Source organism: Pholcus phalangioides, unplaced genomic scaffold (genome assembly GCF_987345545.1).
Source record: "Pholcus phalangioides strain wild (caught in Gottingen) unplaced genomic scaffold, Ppha-v1.0 ptg000009l_1, whole genome shotgun sequence".
Classification (NCBI taxonomy): domain Eukaryota; kingdom Metazoa; phylum Arthropoda; class Arachnida; order Araneae; family Pholcidae; genus Pholcus; species Pholcus phalangioides.
The window spans coordinates 196,615-210,907 of record NW_028301602.1 but is presented as its reverse complement, the minus strand read 5'-3'; the positions used below and the strand labels follow the sequence as shown (position 1 = coordinate 210,907).

Sequence of the window (14,293 nt, the reverse complement as noted above, 5' to 3'; positions counted from 1 at the left end):
CTTCCAGTAGCTCAATAGATATCTTGTCTCTAGGTAACATCCTTCAGTTAGTGAACTTGTGAAATTCATGCTCACTTCCACCTTATTAGTGTAAGACTCAATTTTCAGTTTCATGTTCACCTTTTCCTTGAAATTCAGGGGAGGGATATTCACTCCAAATTAAAATATAATTAGTAAATTAATTTATGGAGGGAGAATTTCAATTAATATATGTTTTTAAAATTAATCTGTTATGCTTAGATTTACACAAATATTTGGCCAAATACCCAAACATTATTCAGCCAAACCAATTATTCTGCAAAAGGACGAAATATTCATCCTATATCAAAGTTCCATTCCATCATTTAAATCATTTTTCTCACAGCCTTCATTTACATAAAGCCATTTTACATAGGCTCTCAGTCACTCTCAATTAAGAAAATGGTAAAAAAAGGGAAAAGGAAATTATAATATGAGAAGAGTTATTTACCTTCAAAGCATCTTCGGATTTCAAGCGATTGTATATATGTTCTAATACCTCTTTCTCAGTGTTGTATAGCTGCATGTTGAGCTTTGCAATCTATAACGTAAACAGAAAGCAAAACAATAAGTTTTTGTGGGAGAAAAGTAAAAATTGATAACACGCCCGAACCAAAGCGATAAAAACCAAACTAGGCTTTCATAGTATTATTGAGCATACACAAATAGCATTAAGATGTTGAATCATGAAATGTGCTTGTTACTCTAAAGCAAAAACATTTTGAGGGTTTTTTAACGTTTCTCGACAACTGCTGGGCTCTGAATTCAAAATTCGATGATTCTTGTTTTACAAACCTTTGTGTTTTTAAGATCATGAAATGGTCTTAATATTTGTATGATTAGCATTAGTTTATACATATATAATATATATATGCTACTACTGCTACTTAACCGTACATGCAGCTCGCACACATTCTTCTGCACAATTTCTAATGAATCGGTACATGATGGAATGTGTGTGTTCTGAGTGTGTCTGTGCCCTAACATATTTATGTTGTAAAAATTGGGCTTGTTCCGTTTTCTTGCAGGTGCTGCAATCTCTCTTCCATATTCTGAATTAAATATGGTAAATACTTGAATTTTGATGTTATGTTGTATCATGTTGTAAGTTTGCCTGCTCCCTGCGGAGACACTTTTTTAAATAGGAAGACTGGCTCGCATTCACATCTCAAAGTTAGAAAACTGCATAAAACCAACTTCAGCCGACCACCACCACACATCAATGGACTCCGAATCTTCGTGATCAGCGCATGATGCCCACACGATCACATAGTGTCATTGGTTTAATGGTGGCTTTTTTCATATGAAACTCATTTTGTATTAAGACACCAACCAACAAATAAGGGAAATACACAAGAAATCTTAATGCATTGTGACACTAACGGGTGTCATCTTCAAAATAATATTTATCCATTAATCAATCTGACCAAGTGAAACAAATCTTATCGCTCTGTTGCTCAAAAGTATGTATGTTCACTTCAAATGTTGTGGTCAGAGTGAAGCTGTGAGCCTGCATGTGATACTAATGCAGCATCCTGATTGGACGTTTGCAGAATGGTGCCACCCGTATGGTATATTCAAATTTTCTTTAAGTTCCTGCTCAAAATGAATTTAAGCCATGGCATTACGATCGGTGGTATAGATTTATTATAGTTCACTAGGATATTTTTGAAAGCCTGAATACATGTGCCTTTGTAGAAATCTAAATCAACTGTGGACTTGACATTTCTATGAAGGCACATATATTCAGGCCTTCAAAAATATACTAGTAAACGATAATAAATCTACACCACCGATTGCAACGCTATGGTTTAAATTCATTTCGAGCGGGAATTCTAAGAAAATTTGAATAAACCAATTGGGTAGCACCATTCCACAAATGTCCAATCAGGATGCTGCATTAGTATCACATGCAGGCTCCGAGCTTCATTCTGAACACAATGTTTGAAGTGAACAGACATACTTTTTCCACTGAGTAACTGAGCGTTAAGATTTGGTATTCAACCCAAGTGGGAAACTTGGTCAGCATGATTAGTGGTTAAATATTTTTCCTCTGAAGCCAACCCATTGGTGTCAAAATGCACTGGGATTTTTTTTTTCTTGTATTTGCCTTATTTGTTGGTGTCTTCTTAATATTCTTGGGCAAGATCAATTCTTCAAAGCTCATTTTGACCTCAATTATTTTTCAAAAAATTTCAGGTGGTGCACCTTTGTACTTTCAAGAGAAACTGTCCACTCAATACACATAACATCCATTATTCAATTGTCAATTAACTACTACTTAACCATAGATGCACCATATAAACATTCCCCTGAGGAATTTTTAACAAATTGGGACATGCAGGAACATGTTCGGTGTGTGTATGCACAGGGCCGCCACTGGGGGGGGGGGGGGGAAGCAGGCTGGTCTCGTGCCCCCGGCACTGGACCAGAGGGGGTGCAAATTTTATTCTCAAACCTCTCCTTCAAAATTACAAGGGGGGTGCCAAAATCTGCACTTGCCCCGGGTGACCAAACATCTACTTGCATTACTGTGTATGCATGACCCTTACCTATCTATGTTGTCAGAGTTATGCTTGTTTTGTGTTATACTCTAGTGCTGCCATCTGTCTGCCATATTTCAAAGTGAAAATGACAAATGTCTGAATGTCAATCAACTGTAAAACAATATACAGTGAAACCTCAATATGACACTAAGTGATGTAGTAAATGTAAGCAGCATTCACAACTTGGTAAATTTTCTCAATTATACCAAACATTTGAACTCATGGTATCAATTTTCTGCGCTGATTCATACTCTCATGAGTTATTTTCATTAACCTTATGTTGAGTTTTGACCAGATCCTTTCTGGATAGATAGGATTCCTAGATCTACTTTTTCCTTTAAAAGGGTACCACAGATAGGAGCAACCTCCTCAATTATTTTAATAGGGCCCGTATCGGTTTGCAGTTACACTATTTTCCACTCAAGGGGCTCAACAATATGGTAACAGACACCATACCTCAAAACCACTATGCCAGTTGCAAAACTCTTTTGGGAATTCACAGAATATTTCTCACAAATGCATGACCTACAATTCATGTTACTGGGCAAAATTGCCTAAGCTCTTCCTACATGGGACACCAAAGATGATGATGAAATCTTGTAACCTTTGTAATGATGCTCGCAGACCAAAAGAAAATATTGTTGAAGAGGGATTATCATTATAACAAGGAACAGTCCTTTAACATTTGACTGCAGGCTTTTCCAAACAAGATATGACAAAATATTGTTGTACAGAAGTATATTGTCAAATTGAGTATCATCTGTGAGATTTCACTGTACATGTTGCAGTAAATGTAATCTCACTGGATTTATCACATTTATTGTAACATATATAATTCAAAGTAAAAACATGTGATTCAGAGTCACCAGATATGAAAAAAGAAATAAGCTGTGATATACCTCAAGGGTCTTGCTCTTTAGCATCTTCTTGCAAGTGGAAATTTCTTCCTGTAGTTTCCGGACGTGACCTTCTTTCGTGGATAACTCTGCTTTGACTGCTTCAAATGATTCTTTAGACCGCAATGATTCTCTTTCAATGGTTTTCAAAGATTTTATCACTGCTTCTTGTTGCTGTATGACCATATCTTTGGCCGACATTTTTGACTGAATTTTTTTAAATTCATACTCCATCTTTACACACTGCCGTTCAAACGGTCTGAGAAAATTCATTTTCGAGTCCTGCAATTTGATGAGTTTATCCTTTTTCTCGATTTCCACTTTGCACATTCTGACCTCCTCTTTTAACTTCACACATTCTTCATCTAAAATTTTTAATAACCCATCTTTCTCTGCGATCACGTTGTTTTTCTCGATAATCATTGACTCAGAGTTGGTGTTTTTTTTGTCGCTGCAGTTTTTCAGTTTGTTCAGCTTTAAAACGAGCTCTTGGATAGTGTTATTTTTCTCACAAATTTCAGTCCTGGCGCACAACAGTTCTTCTTTTAGTTTTCTGCATTTATCACTGAACAGTTCATCAATTTCTTTCAGCAATTTATACAATTGAGTTTCACAAGAAGACTGTACACCAGGAAGAGTCGGCAGCCTGCGAAAGTATGAAAATTAAAGGATATTTTCACCACACGATTCTTACATGCAATATTAAATGATAGATGACAACTCAAGCATTTTAAGTATAGCCAGGGTTTGGCAAATCCCCAGGCACAAGGTCACCATGGCAAGTAGAAAATTGTCATTGTCCTTAAAATGTTCTATGTTTGATTACTAAATCAGAGATTATGAACACAAAATTTTTGAAAATTATGTCTGCGCATCTAGCAACACACAAGGTTACCAAGTAGTTTCTAGGTTTTCCTTTTGTTTACCGCCATTTATTGTTGGTCTGTATTGTCATCATCTGAAAGTTGTCACCCCTAGACTAGTCTCACTAGTAATAACAGGCTTTTGTGTTGAAGAGCATCATGTGTTTGAATCAATTGGAAGTTTGAAGTTTATTTTTTGTTCATCTTTTTTGTGCCATACATACCCAGTGGTGGTGGAGCTGGGGGTGCTTGAGTGCCCACAGTATCTTGTACAGTCAAATCCTGTTTTAACGAATACAGTTATAGCGAAATTCTCGTTTTAACGAACACTTTTCTAATCCCTCACATAAGTTTACATAGAAACAATGCAAAAATCTGGAATTCCTTTATAACGAAATTTTTTATGAAATTTTGTTATAACGAAATAATTTCTCCGGTCTCCTAGAGTTCGTTATAACGGGATTCGACTGTAGAACAAGTTTGAGCACTTCCAAAATTAATTTACAGATGAGAATTTCCTTTATAAAGCTGCAGCTGAGCACCCACAGCTCTGAAACATTTCCAACGCCTATGTATACATCGTTCTCCCAATACGTTACCTTCGGTTTTTTTTGTCGAAATATCTCATTTTCGCTCAGGATGTACATATTTCCATTTTTATTAATTTTTTGACAAACTAACCCAGAGTTTACCCAAAGTTTTAATCTTGCAAACATGTTTTTATTGAACCCAACGAGACTTTTTTGTCCTAACCCTTGCAGTACAGTAGAATCTCAATAACTTGACATTTATTATTCTCATGGTTGGTATAATACTACATTCAATGGGGAGAAATCTCTTACTTAACACAAGATGGCTAAACCGTACTTAAGATTACTACCATTCACATTCTGTTATCACAACAGATTTTTTTAAACTGAAAGTAGGTAATAAATTTTCACAACATTTCTCTTCAACAACATTTATATTTCAACAATTCTTTGATTTATTATTTTTTGTCATTTGTTGGTAGAGAATACTTTCTCATACCTTGAGGGTAGGGACACTTTCTACGTTTTGGAGCCCAGAAACTTGACCTGTGGACTACTAAAGTCATGGGTAATATCCGAAATTTTTGAGCGAGAAATGGTTGACTAAACAAAAAAATAAAGCTTTTTTTTTAGATCAAATTTTTAAGTTAAAAAAAAAATCAAAGTTTTTCTAACTTTCAGCAATTGCACTGCTCGTTCACAAATAACAGATATTTTAATGCCTTTTCACCCTAATTCGGGATTATTCAGAATTTCTTTAGGGAAATTGCAGATAAATGTTTTTGTCAATTTATAGATGATGAAATAGAACTGTTCAACTACCTTAGTGCCAAAGCCTGAAATCGGCCAGTTTCCCCGGCCAATGTCTGAATTTCAGGCTTTGGCCAGCCCCTATACACAAGGCTGCAACTAGGGAGAAGCAGGTGAGTCTTATGCCCTGGTGCTGTACTAGAACGGGTGCAGAATTCACCCTCTAACTGCTTCTTTTACATGCAAGAGGAACCAAAATTCTGGCTTGCCCCGGGTGATAAAGTATCTAGTTGCAGCCTTACCCATAAATCAATCCTTATGATTAGGGGTCATCACCATGTTGCTGTATTTTTTGTGATAATTATGGTCAGCTATGGAAACTCTAACCATCAAAGGAACCGGAATATCAATACATAAGGGCCAGCGAAAGTCCAAAATTTGGACATTGGCTGGGCAAACTGGCCAATTTCTGGCTTTGGCAGAAAATATATAAGTATATGTACATGACATAAATGGTGTTTAAAAATTGGGAGGGTGAGATCAAATGAAACCTCGCTGTTAGAGTATGTATGTAACTTTAGTATTCCATATTATATTTCTCTGTATAACCACTAGATGGCACCACTAACTTTATTATCTATGTTACTTTTCCCTCCTTTTGAGGCAGATGTTTTTTTTGGATAGGCTCAAATCAGTCGTTTCTTTTTCCTCCTTTGTTCATGTCTAAATAAATTCCATTATAATTGAAACCTTACGTTCTCCATATATAACGGTGAGGTCGTTGTTCGTATACATTTTTTGGTGCAAGAACAGGGACGAGCTCACCGTTATATACAGAGAATGCAAGGTTTCAATTATAATGTTTATTTAGACGAGAGCAAAGAAACGACTGACTTGACAAGATACAAAACATCTGCCTTAAAAGACAGGAAAAGTAACATAGATAATAATTGAGTTAGCGGTGCCATCTAGTGGCTATACAGAGAGAAATATGGAATACTAAAGTTATCAAGTTAAAAGTCTTTGTACCATTTACAGCAAGATCTCTCGACAATACCTCTATCATATGCTCCAAAGCTTCATATTCCTCCATGAAATGATTATAATGAATACCCATTTCTGGATTTTTCTCGAACTTTCTTTCCATACTCAACAAACGAGATATCGCTGCTGGTTTAGAGATACAGAGTATCTGGAGAGTTTTTAAATGGTAATTTTACGACAAATCTGCCATCCTTGTTGATACACAATAATTGTCCTGAAAATGTCTCTCATGTGTGTATTAGAGCATGTGTGTGTGTATCTGTAAGGTCTTTTCTCAATTTCTTACTTGGATTATTGCTATGCCATGAAGGAAAAAAGATGAAAAAAAATGAAAAACAGGTGAACGGTATTTGGTATGTCTGTCGACATATAGCCTACAGTACATGTTGTTTGTAAACATATAAAAAATAAAGGATATATGCAGTATTTTAACCAGGGGCGTAGCCAGAAATTTCGTTCGGGGGGGGGGACCAAAGTGACAGAACAATGGATTTCGCCATCTTTTTCCCTTTTTTCGGTCATTTTCTCACATTTCGGGGGGGGACCAGACCCCCAAGTCCCCCCCCCCCCTGGCTACGCCCTTGATTTTAACTAACTGAGAAGTATGCTGTAAAATTATTGAATTCCCCATATGAAATATCTTTCTCTATATGAAATATGCTTTTTTCGTACTTTCATATGAGCAAAATCATTGATAATGGCATCAAAATCTGATTTTTCAGTTATCTCAGCTTCAATGCACAATAAAGCTAAAGAGATGACCATTTTTCTTGTAAAAGACTTAAGCGAACTGATGATTTTATCCTTTTTAATAAGAATACAGATCATTCTCTAGAACAGTTTGATATCAGTGATGAGTCAATGGTACCTCAACATTTTTGGAACGTCTCTTTTAAACCTCTAACGCTATTCAACATATGCGGCATTGTGTCACCAACTTGAACCAAGGACGAAAATTCTTGCAGTTTGTCTGAAAGTTTTGATCAGATGCATAAAGTTTTACAATTTGCAAATACACAGAATCCTCATGGAGATTTGAGGATTTCATGTTGATCATACATATAAACATTCTTATCATTTTACGGTCAAACAGATGTGAAATAATGAAGAATCGAACAGAAGACTGAGACACATTGAAACATATGTTTGTCGTGGAGTTGATATTGCAATAGTTGCAATGCACATATGGTGTAAAGTCTATTGCTGACCGGTATAATATTAAAATTTGCCATTTGAAATATAAGTTGTCTGGCTTTGCTCTATTCACAGCTGAAGATGCTTGCTTTAGTTTCATTCACAGCTGAAGACATCACTTTGGCTCAAGGGCGTAGGGGGGGGGGGGACTTACGGGTCTGGGCGCCCCCCCCCCCCGAAATGTGAGAAAATGACCCAAAAAAGGAAAAAAGATGGCCAAATCTATTGTTCTGTCACTTTGGTCCCCCCCGAAATGAAATTGGTCCCCCACCCCCGAACGAAATTTCTGGCTACGCCCCTGCTTTGGCTTCATTCACAGCTGAAGATGTCTGCCTTTGCTCAGTAGCAGATCCAGAGGGATGACGATAGAATGACTCCCTTTTACCAAGAGCAAAATAATATGGGAAATTTGTCCTGTTTGATAGTCTCGGATTTTACAGGACTATCAAACAAGGTTATACAATTTACCCCTCCTGTTACATTGTCCTACTACTTAACTGTACACGCATTCCTCAACAAAAATTTCTAACGAATTGGTACATGCTGGATTGTACATATTATGAACCTAACCTGAAGTTTGCATCTTTTTAATGCTTGCCATGTCACATCGTCCTAGATGTGCGCCTGATCATCAAAAGGGATTATACTATAGGTGTTCAGAAAAATTGCATCATTGCCAACCAAACGTCATAGGAGCGAAGCATGGTTTTTTTTTTTGTAAGAAAAAGTCTTAAATAATGGTTTTTAAAAACTTTTCTAGGCCTTAATGACCCTTTCCCATCTTCGGAAAAAAGCAGTTTATTGTGAAATCAGAAAATTTTGAGCCATCCCTAGACTCGGATTTAGTAATTATACATAGGAAGTTTTAGGCACCGATACCCGATTTTCTAGTCGCCATGGCAACAGGGATTTGTCAAACTTAAAGCCAACTCGAAATGGTTAAATTGAGGAAATAAAAATGAAAGCACACTGTTAACAAGCTTTTCACAAACACAAACGTTGGAGCCCTTAAATTCAAGGCATTTAAGCAACAAAATTAAATGAATAAATTCAAATTGCTGTTGACTATAACAAAATTTTAAGAAAGGGAGCTCCGGAAGAAAAGTAAACGCATCGAAATTCAAAATCAAATTCACTTTTACTTCAAATTGGTGCCAAAAATTAGATCTTCAGACATTGCGCCGACACAAAACAAAGGTGACGAGACGGACGGCCTGGACTTTTTGTTTTACATTTCCAAGAAATTCCCGGCCATGTTTTATTTTCTTCCATAATATTGTGAATACAGTGTTATGTTCAATGGCTGTTACGATATGTGATGACCATATGACTCATATTTAGCGGGTCTTTCGCTTCCGTTTGTCTCATGCATATTTCCGCCGTCTCTATAGCATCTGATATACATTTCCCTTTTCCATGGGTCTCCTAGCAGAGTAGCTTTTAGGAATGTGCTCCAGGTGCGATTGTGTCACGGTGGGAAAAGTAGGACACTTCCCCCCCCCCTTTGACAAATAAGCCTGACATATTTTCAACCTAGAATAGTCATGTCAAATAAGTGAAATTTGCTAAATGTAAATATAATTGTGCTTGTCGTGTGAATAATATTTGAGTTTCTGTCTTTATTTTATCGTGGAAGGCTGAAATGAATCTTGTGGTTGTCTATATTTTTTTTTTTTCTTGTGTTACCATTCCGTCCGATATTCATAAAACGTCCAAGATCTAACCACCGATCGTTTGTGTAGAGTGAACACACACTCTTTATGCATCACAGTGTATGTGTTTGTCGGAAAATCCTATATAATTAAATGCTTTGCTTTGACATCTCAATCTTTTGAGCTCAACAACAAATTCCTTGAATTTTTCTGATTCTTCCTGTAAAATTTTGAGAAATTCCGAGTTAAATTGAACGAGAAAATGTGTGTTCTTCTGAATAATATATTCTTTCTTTTGTGAGAGAGACACACCTAATGATTCAGATAATCGAAGATATTATCGCCATATTGATGAGTCAGTTTTCTTGTTCCTGCACGAATGCTTACACGAACGCGTCCGGTACGTGTAAAAGGAAGATAATATTCCTTTTCTTTTCTCTCTCACTATTCGTAATCCGTTGAATAATTTTTTTTTATTCTTGAAAAGCCGATTTTTCGCCTTCTGCATATTCTGAGTCGATGTTTTTTTTAAATAAGGGAAACAAACATTTTTGTTAATCAAGAGTTAAATAATTTTGAGACCTTGTGAGTATTTCAATTTTAAAATTTATTTTTTTTCCCTTTTCTCTCCACTGTTTCCGACGAAATAAAAAAGAAAAAACTTGTGTTGTAAAATATTGTGAGGGAGAGAAACTGTGAGATAACGTTATATGATTGAAATTATTTCTCTGTCATCGAGAAAGTGTTGAATTTGAATTTTTCTAAGAATTTCCTTTGTCTGGATTTAAATTTTTCGGCATGTCACGAAACGAGAATATATATATATGATATCGCATATCGTTGGAAAGCTAATTTTTTTCCCCCACACAATGATGTTAATGTTTTTTGATTTTGATGAATATTTGTGCATTTAATCCGGAAATCTTATATTTAAAATTATTGTCGTTAAAATCTTTGTTTTAGCCCTTTCGTTTTATTCAAATCGACCTCGTGGTGTTTTTCTTTTGGTTTCATGTTTTAGTTTTGGTTGTGATACAATTGGATAATAGTTTGGATGACGCAGTTTGTGCGACGAATTAGAGGGTGCGCTTTCTCAAGCCGCGCCCATCACTCAATTTTCATATTAGCACCAGAAAACTTTGGAGACGTGCAGTTCATCGGGACCAGTTGCATGAGAAAGTGCGGTCCCTCCGTTGAAGAATCCCCCCACCCCCACGAAACTTGAAGATCCCACGAAACTTGAAGATCCCCCGAAACTTATAGTCCCAAGTCACTCAAACCCCATTTAATTTAGAACTGCCAAAAGTCGTAACGTGGGAAGGATTACTTGAAGATGTAAGTTCAAGAAAAACAGCTATAAAAAACCAGTATGAAGAATCGTCTCATCATATCAGTTGCTCCCAACTGTTCCAGGAAGGAAGGTGTACCGTCATGCCAGAAAGATGAAGCCGAGCAGCAGTCTCTTGCAGTCCAGTCCAAGGATGGTACTTCGTCCATGCTGCTCCGAGTGGTAGTACAACTGGAGAATTTTTGGTGGTGCTCCGACTGCAAAGTATGTGCAGGGACCGTCGTCCCAGCAAGTGCAGAGGACATTAGTCTTTCAAGTGTCTGGTGACCAAGCAGATTCGGCCGTCAAAGGATGACTTATGAGAAAATGAACTGTCCGTACTGAGTGTTCAAGTTAAAGGGAACTGTTCGTCGAAATTCGGTTGTCAAGAATGAAGTGACCTGAATATGGGAGATTGTGAGTAAATTTCCTTTTTCAATTTTGTTGAGTGGTTGGGCAAACCAAACTGCAGCAATATTTCGGTTTTTTTTTTGTTTTTGCATCCAAATAACTTTTAATTTTCGATATGTAAAATAAGATAAACAAAAAGGAGGTATTTTAGCATCGTTTTTTTTTTTTTTTGTTGGTGTTTTGTCTTTGGTTATAGGAATATGGACTGAAATTTTGTTTATGTTTTGATTTTGCTATTAGTTGAAACATTTTTGAGGTTGAAAATATTGTTTTTTTTTTTGTGTGCGTCTAATCTTGTGAAACAAATAAAAAAAAAAGGAATTTTTAGGAATTAAATAACCTAAAGTGACTTAGACCTCTGTGTGTTGACATATTCTTTTCGTTCTTTGTGACTTAATTGTTTGGGTTGAAATGCTCTAGTACACATTTATTCAGGAGAATTACTCACCGACACACAAAGGGTTGTTTCGGGCGCGGTAACAACTCAAAATTGTACTCCTAACTAATATGATCCCCAGGGGAAAAGTTTTTTTTCTTGGGGTACTGTCAATTTCAATAGTACTCAGTAACTTTTCACCAGAACATAATTGACGTTTTCTTTCAAAAAGTGAATTTCATTTTAAAGTTAAGAGTGGTGAATCAAAACATGCACCAGAACATTAGTGCCGTGATTATGCCATCATGACATTGGTGCCTGCGATTTTACCACCATCACAATTGCCCTGGGCCGTCGTTGGGCGCGCACTTACGGTAATAGAAGTGAAAAAATATACATTACATACATCAAATAAATTTTTTTGTGGTAAACAAAGTGTCTAAGCTTCAAATAATTTTTAGTTGAAGCTCAGACACTTTGTTTACTACAAAAAAATTTATCATCAATTCTGATTTTTCACCCCTCTCAATTCTGAGATTGTTTTTCTCTTTTTCATTCGTTCTAAAAATTTTCATCGCTCTCTCTCAATTCATCACTCATTTCTTCCATCAATTTAAGAATTATTTCCCTCCATTATTTCTAAATTTTTATCAGTTCTGAGTTCTTTGATTAATTCTGAATTTCCATTGGTGCTGGAATTATTTTTTAATTAGACCTACATCCCATTTTTAATTCATTAGTTCTCAGATCATTATAGGTCTGATTTTCATTAGTTTTGAAATTAAATTTTCTACAGCCACTTGAGTTAACTCATGCTGCCATCTATTCCGTCATCATACGTTCACAAATTCGAATGTTTTTTTAATTCGCCATTAGATGACACTAAAGATTCCATAATTTGATGGAAATACAGTCGAATCCCGTCTTAACGAATACCGTTATAGCGAAAATCTCGTTTTTTATAATATATTCATAATTTTTAACTAACACTTCATACCGGGCATTCAAAAGAATTGTTTCAATATAGACTATATCTGTGTCGGAAGTGAAATGAAGTGATGTATAATAATCGGATCATGTGAAAAGGCCATGGAGCCGAAGGGATACAAGGTTGTTGACTGTTGGACATGAGAGATGTCGGACGCTCTCGTTTAGGCGTCTATGTAAATAAATATGATTATAAGTTATTCTCGTTGGCTCTGGCGTATACTTGAATAGTGATATGTCTAGGAGGCCAAGCGAAGCATGGTGGCAGCGGTGGGATCCAGAAAGATCCACCGATCCACTTTTCGAACGTCGTTGAGTAAATGTTAGCTTGATTACTAACGTTCGAATAACTAAGCCTAAATCGCCGCTTTACATAAGTCTATGGTTAGGGCTAAGAACATGTCGTCAACATTTCAAGTGCCGTGTCCCAAACCCTTTTCATTTGCAACGCCATCCGAATGGCCAAAATGGAAGAAACGCTTCGAAAGATTTCGCGACGCGTCAGGGCTAGCGAAGAAGGGTGAGAAAGACCAGGTCAACACGCTTCTCTACCTGTTGGGTGATCAAGCGGAGGACATTTTCACCTCGTTTAACCTGCCATCAGCGGACCAGGAGAAGTACGATTTAGTAATAGCGGCATTCGACGGACATTTCTTTCCCAAGAAAAATATCATATACGAGAGGGCAAAGTTCAACAACCGTGTTCAACACTCCGGAGAACCAGTGGAGGAGTTCATCTCTGCTCTCCGTGTGCTAGCGGAGTCATGCGAGTATCAAGCTCTCCGAGAAGAGATGATTCGCGACCGCATCGTCGTGGGTGTCAGCGGCCGAAGATTTTCCGAAAAGCTTCAGCTGGAGCAAGGTCTGACGCTGGAGAAAGCTACGACCATGGCAAGACAATACGAATCGGTCAAGAAGCAGCAGGAGGAGTTACATAACCCTACGTTAAACCAGCTCAGAGCTAGCGAGGAACCCGGCCAGGGTCACAGGAATCAACGGAGAAGCCATGGCTCAGAGTTCAAGAAACAAGAGCAATCAACGAAGGAAAAACAGGGCCAGACTCGCAGTAGGAATGAAGCTTCATCTTGTTTTTGGTGCGGACGAGCTAAGTTTCATGACAAGAATTCCTGCCCGGCCAAGGACGCCACGTGCCGTAAGTGCGGTAAGAAAAACCACTTCGCTAGGGTTTGCGAGTCAAGAGTAGTTGCGAACATTTCGTCAGTGCGTAAAGTCGGGGTGAAGACGTCGAGGACATTCCTTGGCTACTTAGTATCATCCGCGTCATCACATAAAGAGACTTGGTAAGAAGACGTCTTAGTTGGAGATAACCGAGTCAACTTTCTGCTGGATTCAGGAGCAGACATGACAGTCATCCCAGACAGTCTCTACAGACGAAAGAAAAACAGATTTCCGAAACTCAAGCCTCCTGACCGGAATCTTTCGAGTCCCGGTGCATCGAACTCGAACGTCAAGGGAATGTTCGAGTGCCAGCTAACTTGCAAGTCAGCCTCTACGTCGGCAAAAGTCTATGTGATCAAGGGACCCGATCGTCCACTATTGTCAAGAGAACATTGCGTCCAACTAAATTTGATTCAACGACTCAATGAAGTGACGGTACACAGCCTAACTCAAGTGAACCCGGAAAAAGAATTTCCACGAATTTTCGGTGGATTTGGAGAACTGAAGGGAGAATATGAAA

General features: G+C 37.4%; 2 protein-coding genes across 8 annotated transcripts in view; one reads left to right on the top strand and one right to left on the bottom strand.

Moving 5' to 3' along the window:
• The window catches only part of LOC149081583 (uncharacterized), a 219,792-nt gene that overhangs the window by 52,248 nt on the left and 153,251 nt on the right, over positions 1-14,293 (bottom strand). For 5 of the 7 annotated variants that reach the window (XR_016193316.1, XM_089236975.1, XM_089236974.1 and 2 more), the window contains 2 exons: positions 3,464-4,106; positions 470-559 (listed from right to left, as the gene is read on the bottom strand). Coding sequence is in view for 6 of the 7 variants with exons in the window: in XM_089236975.1 (XP_089093101.1) it covers positions 470-559; positions 3,464-4,106 (733 nt within the window). In the remaining variant the exon portion in view is untranslated. Of the gene's footprint in view, positions 1-469; positions 560-3,463; positions 4,107-8,983; positions 9,083-14,293 lie in introns of those variants that run through there. The other 2 variants (XM_089236978.1, XM_089236976.1) reach the window with 1 other exon arrangement.
• Positions 12,994-13,899, top strand: LOC149081585 (uncharacterized). The gene has a single exon (XM_089236832.1). It carries the CDS (start codon positions 12,994-12,996, stop codon positions 13,897-13,899), a length of 906 nt encoding a protein of 301 aa, XP_089092958.1.